The 17,009-nt window shown below is 36.1% G+C and overlaps 2 protein-coding genes across 6 annotated transcripts; both read right to left on the bottom strand.

The window, feature by feature from the left end:
* Positions 1-5: 5 nt before the first annotated feature.
* Positions 6-11,262, bottom strand: cracr2ab (calcium release activated channel regulator 2Ab). 2 transcript variants are annotated; one of them, XM_058417663.1, is made up of 18 exons: positions 11,107-11,262; positions 10,702-10,787; positions 9,985-10,316; positions 9,541-9,652; positions 9,176-9,341; positions 8,909-9,055; positions 8,032-8,122; positions 7,827-7,907; positions 6,780-6,967; positions 6,238-6,309; positions 6,119-6,158; positions 5,958-6,037; positions 5,472-5,832; positions 4,463-4,601; positions 3,418-3,499; positions 2,291-2,507; positions 2,102-2,178; positions 6-708 (listed from the first exon to the last, which is right to left on the bottom strand). In XM_058417663.1, exons 3-18 carry the CDS (start codon positions 10,198-10,200, stop codon positions 621-623), a joined length of 2,157 nt encoding a protein of 718 aa, XP_058273646.1. In that variant the 5' UTR covers positions 10,201-10,316; positions 10,702-10,787; positions 11,107-11,262; the 3' UTR covers positions 6-620. The 2 variants fall into 2 exon arrangements, with proteins under 2 accessions (XP_058273646.1, XP_058273647.1); XM_058417664.1 differs by lacking the exons at positions 10,702-10,787; positions 11,107-11,262 and having other exon boundaries at positions 9,985-10,379.
* A 1,242-nt stretch (positions 11,263-12,504) lies between these two features.
* Positions 12,505-16,988, bottom strand: ccdc59 (coiled-coil domain containing 59). 4 transcript variants are annotated; one of them, XM_058417677.1, is made up of 4 exons: positions 16,742-16,988; positions 15,670-16,003; positions 14,890-15,001; positions 12,505-13,067 (listed from the first exon to the last, which is right to left on the bottom strand). In XM_058417677.1, exons 1-4 carry the CDS (start codon positions 16,893-16,895, stop codon positions 13,008-13,010), a joined length of 660 nt encoding a protein of 219 aa, XP_058273660.1. In that variant the 5' UTR covers positions 16,896-16,988; the 3' UTR covers positions 12,505-13,007. The 4 variants fall into 4 exon arrangements, with proteins under 4 accessions (XP_058273660.1, XP_058273658.1, XP_058273661.1 ...); XM_058417675.1 differs by having other exon boundaries at positions 12,505-13,047; positions 16,742-16,986; XM_058417678.1 differs by having other exon boundaries at positions 14,890-14,998; positions 16,742-16,985.
* Positions 16,989-17,009: the final 21 nt, after the last annotated feature.

Below are 17,009 nucleotides of genomic sequence, written 5' to 3'. Positions count from 1 at the left end.
TCATGTGTACATCAATTTTTATTATATTTAAAAAAATACACAGATATAAAAAACAAACAAAAAAATGTATTAGATCACAATTCTGTACATCTTGTATATAACAAATATATCTGTACATGGAATGACAGTAGGAAAAATATTTATACACGTTATTAATTTAGTACATAACATTTACATCTCAAATGTTTTACTCCCAAATTTAGACGGAGAATCTTAGTAGGAATATTGGTCTGTTACTTTCATGCCTGCTTAGTCACCGTGGCTAATACATGGCATTCACACTTGCGTATAAATCTTGTAGTACATGTAATTGTATTTGAATCCTAAATAGAATCCAACTGTACTATCTCATTAGTTTATTCTACCACTTACTGTCACACAAGTCACACTTTTGTCAGTCTATTAAACCAGCAACAACAATGAGAGACATAATGAGAGCACAGTGCAGAAAAAATGAATTTGTTTCAGATAATGTTTCCTAATTACAGATGAATCATCTTTCATCTCCAACACTACTTCTCATATTTTACACATTTAATCTACCTGTGTGTGTGTGTGTGTGTGTGCGTGTGTGTGTGTGTCTGTGTCTGTGTGTGTGTGTTTTCACATGCAGGAGGTTTTCACACACAGCAGGTTTTCTTCTTCCCTGGCTGATCCCCCAGACGCACTGTGTTCTCCCAGACTCTGTCCTCCTGCTCCTTCAATACACTGTTTCCAAAAAAATGTGAATGATCAAGATGTACACATCAGTAAATAAACAATACACAAAGAGGATTCAGAAAACAAAAAGTCCAAAATCCTCATTATAAAAATAATAATGTAGTGAAAGTTATTAATTGAATTATTTCGGAATATGAAATTGAAATGATTTTATTCATATACCAACGTATAAATCCAACTAAAACAACTATTTATTGGATAAAGCGCGCATTAAAGTTTATCCTAAGCCAGTTTATCTTAGTGAGGATTTTATCATACTGAGAGGATTTAATTCAAACCATTGTTCCCGAACAAGTAGGCTTATAAACCTAGTGCTTGAATTTATTCAAATATAATATTAATAAAAAAAAACCCTGTCCTCTAAGAGTAATGTTTAGGAATAAAAAGATCTCTGTCTCCAGCAAATATAAATGAATATAGTAATAGCAAACAAATATTAATGTACATATTTACACAATGGAATGAATATTTGAAAAGCTAGATTTTGCTCATTTAAAAAATTGAACTGGGGGTGCCTGTACATTTTGGAATACCAATAAAGTCAATATAAGCAAGATGTCGTGCAATCAATATAACTATTATAATAGTACTATCGTGAAATATTTGTAGAAACGTCCAAAGATTTACTGATCACAATACAGTCTAATTGTCTTCAGAATGATTTAGCTCACAGCATATGTTACTCTCTAACTATGCCATTATCTTCAGCCTGGAAAACGTGAAAGCTAGACAAACTGCAAGATCTATTTAAATCCGACGGTACCTGCTACATGCATAAAGAGTAAATGATCTACTCTATGATCCCATTCATGGACTGGATACTGTTTAGTTTTCCATTGCTGTCATTAACTCAAGAAATTGAGTTTATTTATTGTCAACTGAGCAACACATCTTGACAGAATGAAAAAATAGCCACAAGGCACATCATAGCTCGCTCGCCTACAGCCTTTCACTGATTCCTGGCAATTTTTCTATCTTTGCTTTCTCTCTCACAACACCATTCACACCAAATAACTGGATCGCCTCCAGTTTCAAGAATTCCTGCTACCCAATGATATAAATACATCAGCCGTTTTACACTTTCGCTCAAAACACAAAAAAACAAATCACAATAAATTCTATTTTCCACACCCACATCTTCCTGTTATAGGCAAAACATACTTTGCTGTGGTTTGCCATCAAAACTACATACTTCACTCTGACAACAGAAATTACAGAAAGTGATGTCAAATATTAAGATATAAAACACTTGGGGGTGTGCTGCTAAAGGAACCCAACAGAATCAGAGCTACTGATCCCATCCCAGAGCTGATTATTTTTTGCCTTGGATTATTCAAACCAATCAAATAAGAGAATTAACTAGGAAAGTGTGTTACTGTACCTGGCTAGGTGTACCATGGCCTCTAGCACATTGTAGCCTGTATAAGCACTGCACTCATAGAATAACAAATGTGCTTCCTGTTAGACATGACAAGAAATTATGATGTTAGACACAAATATTGAAGTATCTCTGTAGTCTAGTGGGCATGAATATATGAAAGTTTTGTAATTTGAGTTTTTAATGCCTTACCTTAGCAAGCTTTTCCCCTTCCTTGGTTGCCACCTCCCTCATACTCTCCCTGTCTGATTTGTTGCCCAGGAGCATGATGGGAATTGGGCCCCCAACTGCTTCCTGTATGCTCATCAGCCAGGGGCGAACAGATTTAAAACTGTCACGCAGCGTAATGTCATAGGTCACCACCACACCATCAGCCTTGCGGAAAAACTGCTTGGTAATGCTTTGAAATCTGCAGGAAAACAAGACAAACCTCACCTCTATACTTTGTTCATACACACAGAAGGGTTACAGATAACTCATTCAACCATTGTGTTTATTCCTTATCTTGATTCAGTCTGCTGTGCTCTAAAGCATGTAATGTTTAGATTTATTAATGTCTAGTCATTAGTAAAAAAAAATAATACAGAAATCTGGATGTAAATATAGATCCATAAAACAGGAGTGCAGAAAGACTCAAGAAAAAACTCATGTTCTTCTGGTGACACCAAATAATGGGATTATAAATCATTACTTTTGTACAACTGTATAATATAAACAATATTAAGTGTGTTCAAAGGATGATCATCAGAGTCTTGATGATTACAAAAGTGAGCAAAAATATATTACATGGACAAAAGTGGACACCTGACCATTATATGGATCTTCATCAAACTACTGCCAGAAAGTTAGAAGCACACAACTATATAGACTGTCTTTGCATGCTGTAGCATTATGATTTCCCTTCACTAGTACTAATGCTCTTTCTGCATGGCAATGACCCTGTGCAAAAAGCAAGATCTTTGCCAAGGAACACTGACTGCACTCCAGGCCTCCTCGCCAGTCTGACCACACTAATGCTCTTGTGGGTGAATGAGCAAATCCCTACAGCCATGCCCCAACATCTATTGAAAAGCCTTCCCCGGAAGAGTGGAGGTTATCATAACAACAAAGGGACGTTCATTAAATCTGGAATTGGATGTTCACAAAGTACATATGTGTCTGAACGTCAGGTCTCCAAAAGTGACGTATTAGTTTAATCCGATTTATGGTAGGTGGAAAAAATTCCACATTGACAGAAAATAATACTGTGAAAAAGGTCATAACATTTATAGAATACATTCTTTGAAGCAAACAAATCGAAGCTAAAAAAAAGAACTAACCTCTCTTGTCCTGCAGTGTCCCACAACTGCAGAGCCACATGACTGTCCCCCAGTTTCAGAGTCTGCACACTGAAGTCGATGCCTTAAATGGAAACAGAATTATTCATTCTTTGTATAGAAACACATGGCCACACTCAAGTTATAGATAATTCGACTGTATTGAAAAAGTGCATAACCAAATCTTGACCATGATAAATCAAAATTCACAGCTATAGTGTTTGGATTCCGATTCAGTGGTTAATAGGATAACCCATATAATAATGAACTGATGGGATCTGACATAATTGCCTGGACAAAGTGATCTGACTTCTGACTCTGTTTTTGCAAATTCGTTAACAACTTTATAGTATGGGTCCAGAGATACAGATAAACACGTAATTTCTGGGCCAAATCTGTTTCTTCTTCTCTTTCTCTCTTTCTCTTTCTCTCTCTCTCTCCCTCTCCCTCACAGTCATGACAACATTGTCAAGAGTTTATTGAAATTCAAAGGTTAAATGAAACTGTGGCGCAGTGTGTTCCAGAAGAAGTGACCAAATCATTATAAATTCTTAAAATTACAGTTACATTTCATTATCCATAAAGAAAACGCAATTACTAATATATTTTTGAAATAGAATTTTCTAATTAGAATGTGAATAAAGTCCACACAGCTGCACACAGCCACAACCAGAACATGTTTATTCATTTAAAGACTCAAAATGAGTTGTGTAACAGAAAAAGGCAGAGGTGGTTAACCACTTGAAGCTTGTAGCACCTCTTTGGGCATAAAATCAATAGGATTGTGAATTCTGCTAATGCCCCATCAAGGCCACTGAAAACACACTCAGTCATCTCTGCATATGTACATGTTAATAATAGAACAAACTGGTTTACAAGTCACCGAGGTAAAGTAGCGGTTAAATAATCTTATGTTATTTCATGGCGATAAATCATAACACACTGAATTGAACTACTTTTTGTATTTTTCCCTTTCACCTTCATCATCATTTTGATCACACAACTACAGTGGCTTGGAGTGTGATTATGAATATAGACTCAGACTCACCCACAGTGGCTGTAGTGTCTGTGCGAAAATAACCATCACAGAAACGGTGTAGTATAGCAGTTTTACCCACACTTGAGTCGCCTGCCAGAATAATTTTAAAAAGGCGCTGTGGGGTGGACACAGAACAATCCACTGGACCCTGTGTATGTATAACACATAAAGTGATATTAAAAGCAACTTGAATGATATATGCAATATGTAAATATGAAACTCTATAGTGTTACAGGAGTAACCTGCTGTATCGCTGTCATATATTCTGAATATATCTTGGCATGCTCTGCCCTGGGCTGACTGGGTGATAGTTTTTGTTTATGATCTCATCTTATGACCGTGATATACATTGTTGTGTCCCAGAAATTCTTTCCGATCTGCTTTGTTGAACATTTGCCGAACAGTTGACAGTTATTTAGATAACCATTTTCAGTCTGTTTCTGCTGACATCTTTTGTTTACCTATAGATAACACTAAATATTACATCTTTCTTCTGTTTAAATATTTCCTGTTCATCTCAGTACATTTCGTGGAATTTTGCTGTTAAATCACTGTCTCTGTGTGGTTCTTTGGCAAAAAGCTTCCCTGACATCAGTAGAGGCAGCGGCAGCAGTGCGAGTCAGGTTTTTTCTCCGAGTGAACCCAAAAATTCGAACACTCCCTTTAGATAGTGATTGAAACCATGCCACTGACATCTCTAGGTAGTCAAATGGCATTGTGAGATAGAAACCTGTTAGTCAAAGTGAAAACTTTTCTCAAATATACTGATAAAAGATGCTTCAATTTATGCTTATGCAGTTATTTAGGTCGTCCTTCCCATTTTGAAATTCTTCAAGCACACAAACCATAATTAGATGTTAATCTCCCAGTTATCAATCCTTAAATACTTTTAAAAGTACGAGCAACTGCCCAAAAAACTAAATGTAAATGCAAAAATGCTTGTGTAGTTACATAAATAAGACATTTTTAATAAGTCATTTTTACATATTTTATGTACTTTACAAGAACCATCCTTTACCTTCTGTATAGCCTCCCTGCCTACCGGCTGGCCCCTGGTCAAAGAGGGCAGGGACATGTTTGAAAAAAACATGGGGCTCATCTGCAGATCTATCTGGGCCCCTTCTTCTTCCTCATTCATCTGGTGAAAGAGAGAATAGGTTTCTCCTTCTAGCAGGTGTGGGAGGTGGTCCTCCTCGATGGAGATAACCCTGTGGTGTCGTGGAGAATCCACTGGGTTTGGGTTCTTGGATGCTGAGTTCCCACCTGCAGTATTCTTTGCCGTTCTTATCATCCCATCATCTCCGGAGGTAGAGTGTGGGCTAGAGCTATGACATGAGGTCTTCCTGTTAGCGTGCTGAGTCACTTTTGTACCAGCCATGCTTGTGTAAGATGAGAGATAAGATGTCTGTTACTGTACTTTTTAACTGAAGGAGCTGTTCCAGGAAATGAAAAAGAGCCAAAAATCTATTACACTTATTCAGAAAAACAAATAAATATCTCTCACCTTTCTGTAGTCTGCTTCCTGTCAGAATGAACAACTGAGGTTGAGCTCTGTTCAAGGATGGCCTTCTTCTTGCTGCAATTCTACAAACGAAAACAAAATGTGTTTTTCATGGACACATTTACAACACGTACAGTACAAACAGATTAACACTGAACACTTACCAAAGAGTCTTGTTCATCTCTTAAATCTTTATGCATTTCTCTGAAAGGGAACACTTATTGTGAGAGAGATGTATAAATATTTACTTCAATCACTTCATGTGTATGTGCAAAAGACTTACCTGAGCAGGTCTAATTGATGAACTAGGGTTTGTTTCTCCCTCTGCAGTCTCTCAATGATTCTGTACACCTCCCTATGTGCAAGACATTTGGTTGTGAGTGTGTGCGTATGGCGGATCTGATCTTTAAGAAGATAAAGGAAATGTACATGTATCTGTATCTGTTTAGTGCCTGAAAAAGTTTTATGTGTCTGCATTCTTATTTACAAGTGCATGTGGCCTAAACTAGCAGGTTTTGTTTTGTTATTGCTATATTTTTAATGGATCCTTTCACAATGCCCCTGGAAATACAAGAACACTCTGGGAAAAAAACATAGGGAGCCAACAATGTCAGCATGATGTCAGGCGTGTGTGTGGCAAACATGCTAACCACTAAGCCACCATGCTGCCCATTTTTGCTTATATCCACCTATAATATTTTCTAAGACATTTAGTTGGTTCTATTGCCCAAACTAGAAGCCTAGTATAAACCATCTCACCAATGACTAGTCAATTACTAAATGTTTATAAATGCCTTAGTATTACAGGTATGTGCACTTGCTTACATGTCTTTTTCTTGCTTCTGTCTCAAAGCTTGCTCCTGCAGTTTTTCCAGTTGCTCCTGAGCCAATGATAGCTCATGACAGGTGTGCTCCAGCTCACGCGAGAGCTCCTGATTGGTCATTTTCAGTTTTAGGTTTTCCAACTGACTTTCCTTGTGTTCACTATGCATATCGTGACACCGTTGCTCCAACTAAAGGAAACATATTATATATAATGTTATTTTCAAGGAATAATTTCGTCTGCATTTGGAGATGCATGAAAAATTCACACGGATTTTGACCCATTTTCCTGTGCTGGTATAATAACAATACAACCTTCTCACTCATATTCCCTTACAAATGAAGCTGTTGGGCAGTCACTCAGTGAAGGTTAATGAATAAAAAGATATAGTCAATATAGTCAAGTAAGAAAAGGGAAGTTTGTGCCTGAATGCACAACAATATCAATATAAATTACTTTTAACCAAAAGTTGGATAAAATTATATGAAAACAGCTATGATAAAACTCTTATGTCTGTCTTCTTTATAATTACAACGTTAAAGATCTTGTTCATCGTAATTGCCTACAGCTAGAGAGTAGGTTAAAAAATGGCATTCCTTTAAGATCCATCAGTCTTTACTTTGGTGAAGTGGTACTTTTCTCACATTGCAAAACAAGAGCTACAACATCCGTTGGACATTTTCATTTCATTTAATTGTCTGTACCACTTATCCGATCTATCCTCGGGTCACGGGGAGCCTGTGCCTATCTCAGGCGTCATCGGGCATCAAGGCAGGATACACCCTGGACGGAGTGCCAACCCATCACAGAGCACACACACTCATTCACTACAGGCAATTTAGAGACTTCAGTCAGCCTAGAAGCACATCTTTGGACTGTGGGAGGAAACCCACCAAGCACAGGGAGAACATGCAAACTCTACAAACACAGAGCAGGAGTGAGACTTGACCACAGGACGCTGGCGGTGTGAGGCACACGTGCTAACCACTAAGCCACCATGCTGCCTCTGTTGGACATGTTATATCTAAATCTGCCTCAGCTGCACTCACTCTTCTCTGTTTGAGGAAGAGCCACTCAAGTTCTTGCTCTTTGCTGCTCAACTGCTGCTGCAGATCCTGACTTCTGAAGTCCTGCAGATAGATAGGGTCACCAGTTAAAAAAAATGTACAAATAAGTACAAATAAAAATGATATAAAGCATGTAAAAAATCATAAAGTAGCCTTTGCCAATGATGATTACAAAGAGAAATTGCACCTTTTGACTCAGTCGATCTTTCTCATTTTTTAGCTGTTGCTCCATTTCCTCATACAGCTGCTGGATTTCACCATTGTGTGTTGCAGCTTTCCTGTTAAAAAGGAAACAGAGATATTTGCTCATCTGTATTCACCTCAACTGTTAGTGAATTGCATCATCTCAAGCACAGTGAGTGATTAAAGTTGTTAAAAAATGTTACATCTTTTATCTTTTTTTTTTTTTTTAAACCCACTGTTCTACATGGTGTCCTTGAAACTTGTGATGAAGTTGCAAACAGGCTTACAAAACGAAACAGAAAAACTAATATGCTCGTGTCAGCATACCAATACAAGATCACTATCAGACCGAAATGAAAACAGCTGTGGGTTTTACACTTCTTCAATATGATTATAACACAACCGTAACACAAGCTACCAGATTGAAGACAACTGATTAAACTAGAACAGTGAGCAAGGTAGCACACAACGGTACGAGCTATCTACTATTCTTTTACAGATTGGATGATTAAAGCAAATGCTCAGCATTAACTGTATCTAGACAGCTCAAAGAATCTAATTTCACTAAGTGTCAATTCTCTTAAAGGTTACAACTTTGCAGCAATAATTTTTCAGTCTAAGGCACTCATCATGGATAGCCCCCAAGCACTACACACATGCAAAAGATGTGAGGCTGATCTAAAAGACATAAAGTCTGATTTGTCTTCTATAATTTTCTTCATCAAATAACTCTTTTTGGAATTTTTTGCAGCCCCTGAGCTGCCATATTGACAAGGTGGATTTAACCCACTTGTTGGACAACCAGTTCAATGGGGTTATGATTGTATCCACACAATGTTAGTGGTTTGAGTACGCATTAATAGTTTTCTCTAGTATCCTACTTTCTCAAGGCACTTTCCATCTCACACTTCTCTTGTTGGGCCACTCTGATCTGAGATGTAACTCGAGCCAGGAAATCTTCAAAGTTGTACAGGAGATGAGGTTCATCTTTTCTTAGCTGAATCCACAGGGTGCGCACTACACTGGGACTTGATAGAGAGAGAGAGAGAGAGAGAGAGAGAGAGAATCAGCTGCCTGGAAGCACAGTGCCTCATTCTTATAAAGACAAAAATATATTGATCCTGTCAAATACAACTAAAGACACTGACTCTTCAAAGATATTACTAGCCCCTAGGCTTTCCATCAGCGTGCTGAAGTGACTTTCTTCCTCATAATCCTGTGGCTCATTCTGATATAGAGCTTCTGGAGAGTCCTGTGAGAGACCCATGAGCTGATCCTCCACCTGGCTCATTCTACGTCCCTGCAGAAATGTACCTTGGACAGATAGATGATAGATGATGCACTCACATTAGGTTTTTTACTCAAAATTCTGAATTTAAATCAAGACTTAGACTTCTTAGAGACATTCAAAAAAAAAGAAACATGCATTATTTTGTATGTTTAACAGTAGATTTACTTCACTGCAGCATGATTTAATTATGTTTCTTACTGTAAAAATAATTTTTTAACTCACTGAATCCAGAGGAGAACTCTTCTAGAGTTAGGCGGCCATTTCTGTCCAAGTCCAATGAGTGAAAGACGTCCTCCAGTTCCTCTGCAGAGAGTGGTAATTCTTTGTGCAACCTCTGAAAGGCAGGATATAGAATGACAAAAACATTGCATGGATCAAAAATATGCACATTAAACATGTGTATAAATAGGCAGTGGTAATGTCCTCTGTAACTTCCGAGTGGCACACAACTGCTTACTTCTCGCAGAAAGAAAGGATGTATTTCTTTAATGTGATTCCTGGTAGAGCCTTAAATTACGGTACATAAGAATAAATATATAAATATAACAAAACTTGAAGTTATACACATTATTATCTTAAACAGAAAAATAAATTAGCAAGTCAAGTATAGGAAGTCATACATTTTTCCTCCCGAACACAAATCACAAAAAGATTCCAGCTCATTACCCTCATATCAGTGGCCGTAATATAACCCTTGCCCTCACTGTCACAGATCTGGAAGAATTCATCAATTTTCTCCAGCTGTGAAGCACGTAGCAGTCTTGATCCCCTTCTCTCTAGACTCTTCATTATGTCAGGCTCTGGTTGTCTCTCTTCATGATCTGAGCTTTTGTAGACGACTTTCATGCCCTGCTGATTTAGGAATTCAGACATACTTCCCATTTCCTAATCCACGTCTGTTAATCTGTGATGTCATAGTAGAAAGTTGATATCATCCACAGCAAAGGACGTTGTTTTAAAGAATCAGATTTTGCGTTTTGCTCCATTGCTCTTTAGAGCTGTAGAGAACAATGAAACAAGCATCACTTTCAGTCCTTCAGCTATTACATCATAATGTTGTGAAACATATGTGTCTTTGTGTGTGTTTGTGTGTGTGTGTGTGTGTTGTGGATCCCCTTGACCAATTTCTTAGTAAATGCAGCACCACTAATTCTGCAAAGTGACGTATTAGTAAATATTCAGGGCCGTTATTGATAGCATCTTGGTACATATGAGAAATCGCAAGTGGAAATAAATTAGATGTCTGTAATCAGATATCGAGATTCACATGTGCATATTTACTTCCCTATAGTCAGGCTTCTCTAAACAAGTCAGGTAAGTTGATAGAAAAAATTTAAACAAGCAAATCCAACATGTTCGTAGTTGTAAGAAATGGACACCTACCTTTTCATGAAAACCCCACGTCATCACAGAGGGGGGCAACAGGAAGTGGTTTGTGTGGTCTGAAGCTGCTAAAAATTTCCTGTAATCTGACAGAGTGGATTCACTTAACATCAGTTATCATTCTTTCACATCAGGTTCTCAACAGACGCAAGCGTTAACAGATGCAGCTAAAAGTTTCTCGAATTGCTCATTTAAAAGCATCTCACTACGGCAGACGTGGTTTGCAAAAGTTGAGTCAAATATAACATTCTGTACGTTTTGTATTTCTAAAAAAAATTGCAATTTTGCCTCAAATCTAATTATAAAACTAGGAAATGTATTTCAGTAGCCTGTAGCTCTTTCACCTTACAGTATTCAAGTGGAAAGAGTTACTTTTTAGCTGCCTTAACACAAGGTAAAACTCACCTTAAAGTGAAGATAAAAAATACACCAAAAACCAACCTATTCATCTACAGAAAAAAGCCACAGACAACTTAAAGAAACTAAGTATCCTAATTTTATTAGTTAGCAGTTGGCTTTAGTTTACTGCCCCTGATCGAGATCGCTACAATTGAGCACACAACAGTTGCACACGCAGACAACAGTTGCGCTTGTGGTCGCTGCATCGCAGTTTCCATAGTGACGAAAACCCTCCACCTCAGGGTTTTTTTTTCACCCTTAGTCATGATAAAGGCCAAGTCCTAAATATGAAACTCCTGCACTAACTACTCTGTCAGAACAACCATACTGCCATCTCTAACAACATGTTATTTAGTGCAGCATGTATGCACGTGCCATTTTAGGACGTAGCCAGTTCCGCTCCTGACCTGTAATTCTCACGCTAATCTATGTAGCAAACTCAGACTGATAAATACAGTCTTAAACAAGTCGTACATTGTCATAATTCATCTTTGTACAGTTTAGAATTGTCTATAACATAAATATAGCCATTTTCTAAAACAGGGGTCTTCAAACCTTTGGTTCTCGAGACCACTTTATAAATTCCATGCACCTCTCATTACATATTTTTTCCATTAACATTAACCATTTATAATAATATTTGTATTTTTTGTCCTATTTGCCTGGGATAAACCCATTCAATTCAAAGGACAGGTCAAACAGGCTAATAAATAAAACTTAAAAAAAAATAAATAAAACTTTCAAAATGACTTCTTTTCCTGTGCAAAACAAACAAACAACCAAACAAACAAAAAATAAGTTTCATTGACTTATTTTCTGACAATGTTAGTATTAGTAAAGGAAGGAACCCTTTCAACTCCAACGGACAGTTTATGATTGTAGAAAGGAACATTATTCATAACCGCACGCTCCAGTGTTTATAATAATTTATAATCCCACTCTCTGGTGTGACCCAAATGAGGATGAGGTTCCCTCCAGAGTCTGGTTCTTCTCAAAGTTTCCACCTCTTGCCATCCAAGGGAGTTTTTCCTTGCCAAAGTTGCCTCAGGCTTACTCATTTTCTCTTATATTAATCTTGGACTTTTGTACTACATTTCTTATATTCTGTAAAGCTACTTTACAATGGCTATTGTTAAAAGCGCTATACAAATAAAATTGAATTGAACTGAATTAAATAATATACAACACAGCTGCTTGTTTGTCTTACATTTTAGACCTTACAATCATTCGTCAGTGTTCATTTATTCATCCATTCATCAGGATGAGGATAATGTGGCTAAAGACCAATTTGAGTCATTTCTAAGTATAATTCTGACACCAAAATGTGTGGCTTACAGCTGGAAACAAAACAATACTGAAATGCCAAAAATGTGTGGAAGAATTCAACAACAATGCAGGGTTAAGTACTGTACATGAAGTAGACGTAAATGATAGTTTAATGAAAGTGGTAACCAACTTTATGAAGCTTTAATTCCAGAAATGATAAAAAGGGCATAAATTGCTTTAATTTACATTAGAGTTTGGTCTCATTAAATCTGAGATCATAAAATTACAAAAAACTACAAACAAAAGTTTTTGTAAGAATCACACAAATCCCAATGCATTAAACAGTTTATAACACACAGGACAGCACCATCTGCTGACTCACAACCGTCACAGACAGAGCGATTAGGACACATTACTCTGTTTTAGTCTCTGTGTAATATGGATACATTTCCAGGTCTCTCTCACAGTCTGCAAGATTCAGAAATGCCTTTAGACAGTAGGTTGCAGGTTTTCTGGTTATTTTCGCTGAGCCTGGATTTTTTGAAGCAGCAGCTCCATCTGCAGATTCAGGTTCGGTTGACCCTTCTTGGTCTTCTTCTTCAGCAACTGATATGTGGCCATTTTCTTTTCCTTGTATCTCTTCAGAGCCTCTTCTCTCTGTGCTTTGTCTTTCGAGTATTCCTAAAACAGAACACAAAGATCTGTGTGCATTTATAATGGACAGAAAAAGTCTACTTCCAACTAAAAAATGGCAGGTTTGTGTGAGATACATCATGTCAAATTGTTTTCAACGCTTAATGAGAAATTAGCACATATAAAAACCAGAATGAGAAAAAGCATGCACAGCCTTTTAATCATTGAGGATGTGGCTGTTCAGAATGAACCAATCACATTCAATCTCATGTTCAAAAGTAGCCATCATTCAGCTGTCCTGAATAAAACTATTCAGATTAACCTTGAATAGAGATTGTTGTTTCTGTATGATCTCTCTCTGTACCAATGCATTGCATTTTTAAAAAATCTATTTAAATCATTTTAAAAATCAATGCAAATGTGCATTAAGAAACAGTTTACATCCTTCAATTTCTGTTATATTGCCTACATTTACTAAAATACATTAATAAACAGTCCAAATCCTTAAAGAATATTTAAAAAACAAAGCTTTTCAAGTGTCAGCTTAATGTTTGCCCATCTATGAGATAAACTATGAATAAAAAATAAAAAAGTCTAATAAAAATGATTAATTATTATTAATAATAATAATAATAATTATTAATTATAAATTATTAATATAATTCAATCAATTTATAATTAAAAATACCCTTGTTTCTGTATGATTTTTTTTTTAATCTCTCTCGGTTTTATCTGCTGAAGCCACGTCCCAACAAGTGCTAATAAAGCATGTATGGTATCTAGCTTGTCGAAACGGACTGATGAGGAGGGGAGTATAAAAGTGTTTGCAAAACATTAAATACACCATGGAACACTGTGAAAGCCATCATCAACAAACATATTAAATGGAGCGCCATAGTGACCACCAACAACAGGACGTCCCTCTAAAATTCATAAAAGGACAAATGAAACATTTATCAGAAAGGCTGACAAGAGAAATGAGCTGTCAAGTACTCATTACTCTCTGCAGATGACACCAATCTTTCATATTCTATGTCTGGGTTTCTGGGTAGGGTGGATAGACCTGAGCCCTTTCTGCTCAACTAAGTCACCTCAGACCATGTTGCAAAATGTGTTATGGTCTAATCAAACCAATTCCAAGATAATCATTTTTAATTATTTTAAAATGTATGTTTAATGCAAGAAAGAAACGCATGACCAAATTAACACCATAGCCACAATACAGCACAAAGGTGTTGTGAACTGGGGCTTTTAACAAAGTGAAGGGAATCATAAGTAATTACAAATACAAGCTTTTGGTGCAAAATCTTCAGGTTTTTTTTGCTAATAAGCTGAATAGGAATTTCACAATGTCCCAAAGCATGCATTCAAATCGGTGCTTTTAAATGAGCTAGCCAAAACCCAGACCTGATTCTATTTAAAAATCTTTGGGGTGACATGAAGCAGACGGTGCACACGATTTGATGGATTTATAATGGTTTAACAAGAAAGCGTAGGAAAATATTACCCACTTAAGTCATCCCACATCTTAATCAAAATGTCAAGATGTGGGATGACTTAAGGGGGTAATATTTTCCGGTTTAATATATTTTCAAGTCAAGATGTGTCTCTTAAAGACAGAGTGGTGTAATAAAATCAAATGGTATTTCAACAAAGTATTTTAACTTACTTAGTTGTTTAGGAGTGTGCAAACCTATGCAACTAAGTTATTGTTAATTTTTTTATTTGATATATTTTTTTTTTCTGCATACACTGCGATCGCAGTATAAATGTGGTAAATGATCTGACATGATTCATCTTGCCTTCATTTATATACATAATGATAACATTTCACTATTCACTTGCAATGACAAGGCCTTAGGAGTAGTAAAGAGTTTCATGTTTCCTCACCTCTCTTTTTCGTTCTCGCTCCTCTTTTTGTCTTTTATACTCCTCTATCATCTTCTGGTTGGAAGACATTTTCTTCCACTTCTTTTTCTTGAATTGGTCCTGACCAGAACTGCTGACACAACAAGACAACATGTAGACACTGGCATTAAAGCATCTTGTGTTGCTACAAGTCAATGATACTACACAGTATATATAAATATATAATATAAGAACAAGTTGAATGCGAGTGCAGCTGCATTTAAGCACTGATTTTTATTTCTTGTGTAACTATGGCTGAAACTATTTCATGAAATCTCCCTTTTACCAAATTAATATTAACCAAATTAACAATTATCAAAAAAAATATTACCTTGCACTGCATTTTTAGAAATCTATTTACATCATTTTAAAATCAGAAAAGCAATGCAAATGTGCATTAAGAAATAGTTTGCATCCCTACATTAATGGTATTGTGCCTACATTTACTAAAATACATTAATGAACAGACAGGATGTTTCAAGAATTAAAGACAAACACGGCTCTTTAAGTGTTTTTAAGTGTCAGCTTAATGTTTGCCCAACTATTAGATGAACTATGCATGAACCTCCATTTTCTGATGACTTTTATTCATTTCTACTCTTTTAGCAAAAAAGTACAGATGTAGGTATAATAAAAAGTCTATAAAAATTTATTTATAATTAAAAATGTAAATGCTACAGCTAAATCACAAGTGTGTGGATTATTTGTGCACAGTGCATATGTTCACAGGTTTCGGTAAACCTGCATGACTTTTTAACAAACCTCTCAAACTGCGAAGTCTGTGGTCCTTCATTCAATGAAGCAGCTGATTTCTCGGGGCTTCCTGTCTCAGATGTCCTTGCGACAGAGCTAGCAAAAGTAGACTGTTCTTCTTCTTCTCCAACATCACCGCTTCTTCCTTTCCTCCTGCGATCCTTGTTTAGTTGCTCTTCTTCGTTCATTTTCTGCCGTTCGGCCATGTACAGGTGCCTCAGATGCTCGGGGTATTCGTCTTCTAGCTTGGGCTTGGAATCTTTCATTCTCCATTTCTCTTTCCGCAAAAGTTTCTTGTATTCTTGTTGTACTTTTTGCTTTCTCTGGAAGGCAAAGCCCTTACCTATAGACACATAGCTTTGTTAAAATCTGACACTGTTTAGAAAAAAATGAATACATACAAGGATCAAAACGACCATAAAAAAAAGTGTTCCCTAATTATCACAATTAACAGTGAAATAGGAAAAACAGTGTATGACATAAACAAACAAACAAACATACATACATATATATATATATATATAACATCAACTAAAAGGTTTGCATCTCCTTTTGTAAATGTGAGATCAAGGCAAATATATAGGTTTCATTTAAATATTTATCGTTCTTTTACTTCTTTTTATACTTTTCTGTGGACTTTTAAATAGATTTTATGTTTTGATCAGTCCTTTTCATCAGGACACACCCACGTTACATTTCTGTTGACTAATTTAATATTTTTATTGGTAAATACATTGTAAAATTACGATATAGCCTACTTTAACCTTTGCATTTAAATGGCTGGGTTCACTTATATACTTAATCGTTTTAGTTGCTGAATACAAATCATTTTGTTTACATTTTAGCAAAGCACAACCAAAAGATCTAATATATATATATATATATATATATATGTGTGTGTATATATATATATATATATATATATCAAATAAATAAAATAGAGATTTGCAAAATATCACAAAATCTAAACTATCTAAATATAATATATATTTAAAATCTCAATCTAAAATTAATCTAAAAATCTAAAAAAAAAATAAAAATAAAAATAAAAAATCAACCAATATAAACACTGCAGTCTTACCTTCTTGTAAACTGCCCTGGAAAAACTTGTTCTCCGGATTCCAAGTTTTCTTCTTTTTACTGACAGCTGAATTATGACTATCTGTATTTCTCCTCTTCGGGTTTCTTCCTTTAAATGAAGGTTTTCCTTTAAAATGTGGATTTACAGGCGCCATCCCAAAGCAAGACAAATCTCTGAATATCAACGTAGAAACACAAACCTAACCATGCTGCCAGAAGACTATGTCGCACAGTTATGACGTAGCCTGGCCATCAGACATTAGCAATCC

Source organism: Hemibagrus wyckioides, linkage group LG19 (genome assembly GCF_019097595.1).
Source record: "Hemibagrus wyckioides isolate EC202008001 linkage group LG19, SWU_Hwy_1.0, whole genome shotgun sequence".
NCBI lineage: Eukaryota > Metazoa > Chordata > Actinopteri > Siluriformes > Bagridae > Hemibagrus > Hemibagrus wyckioides.
This window is presented reverse-complemented; position numbering and strand designations above follow the sequence as displayed.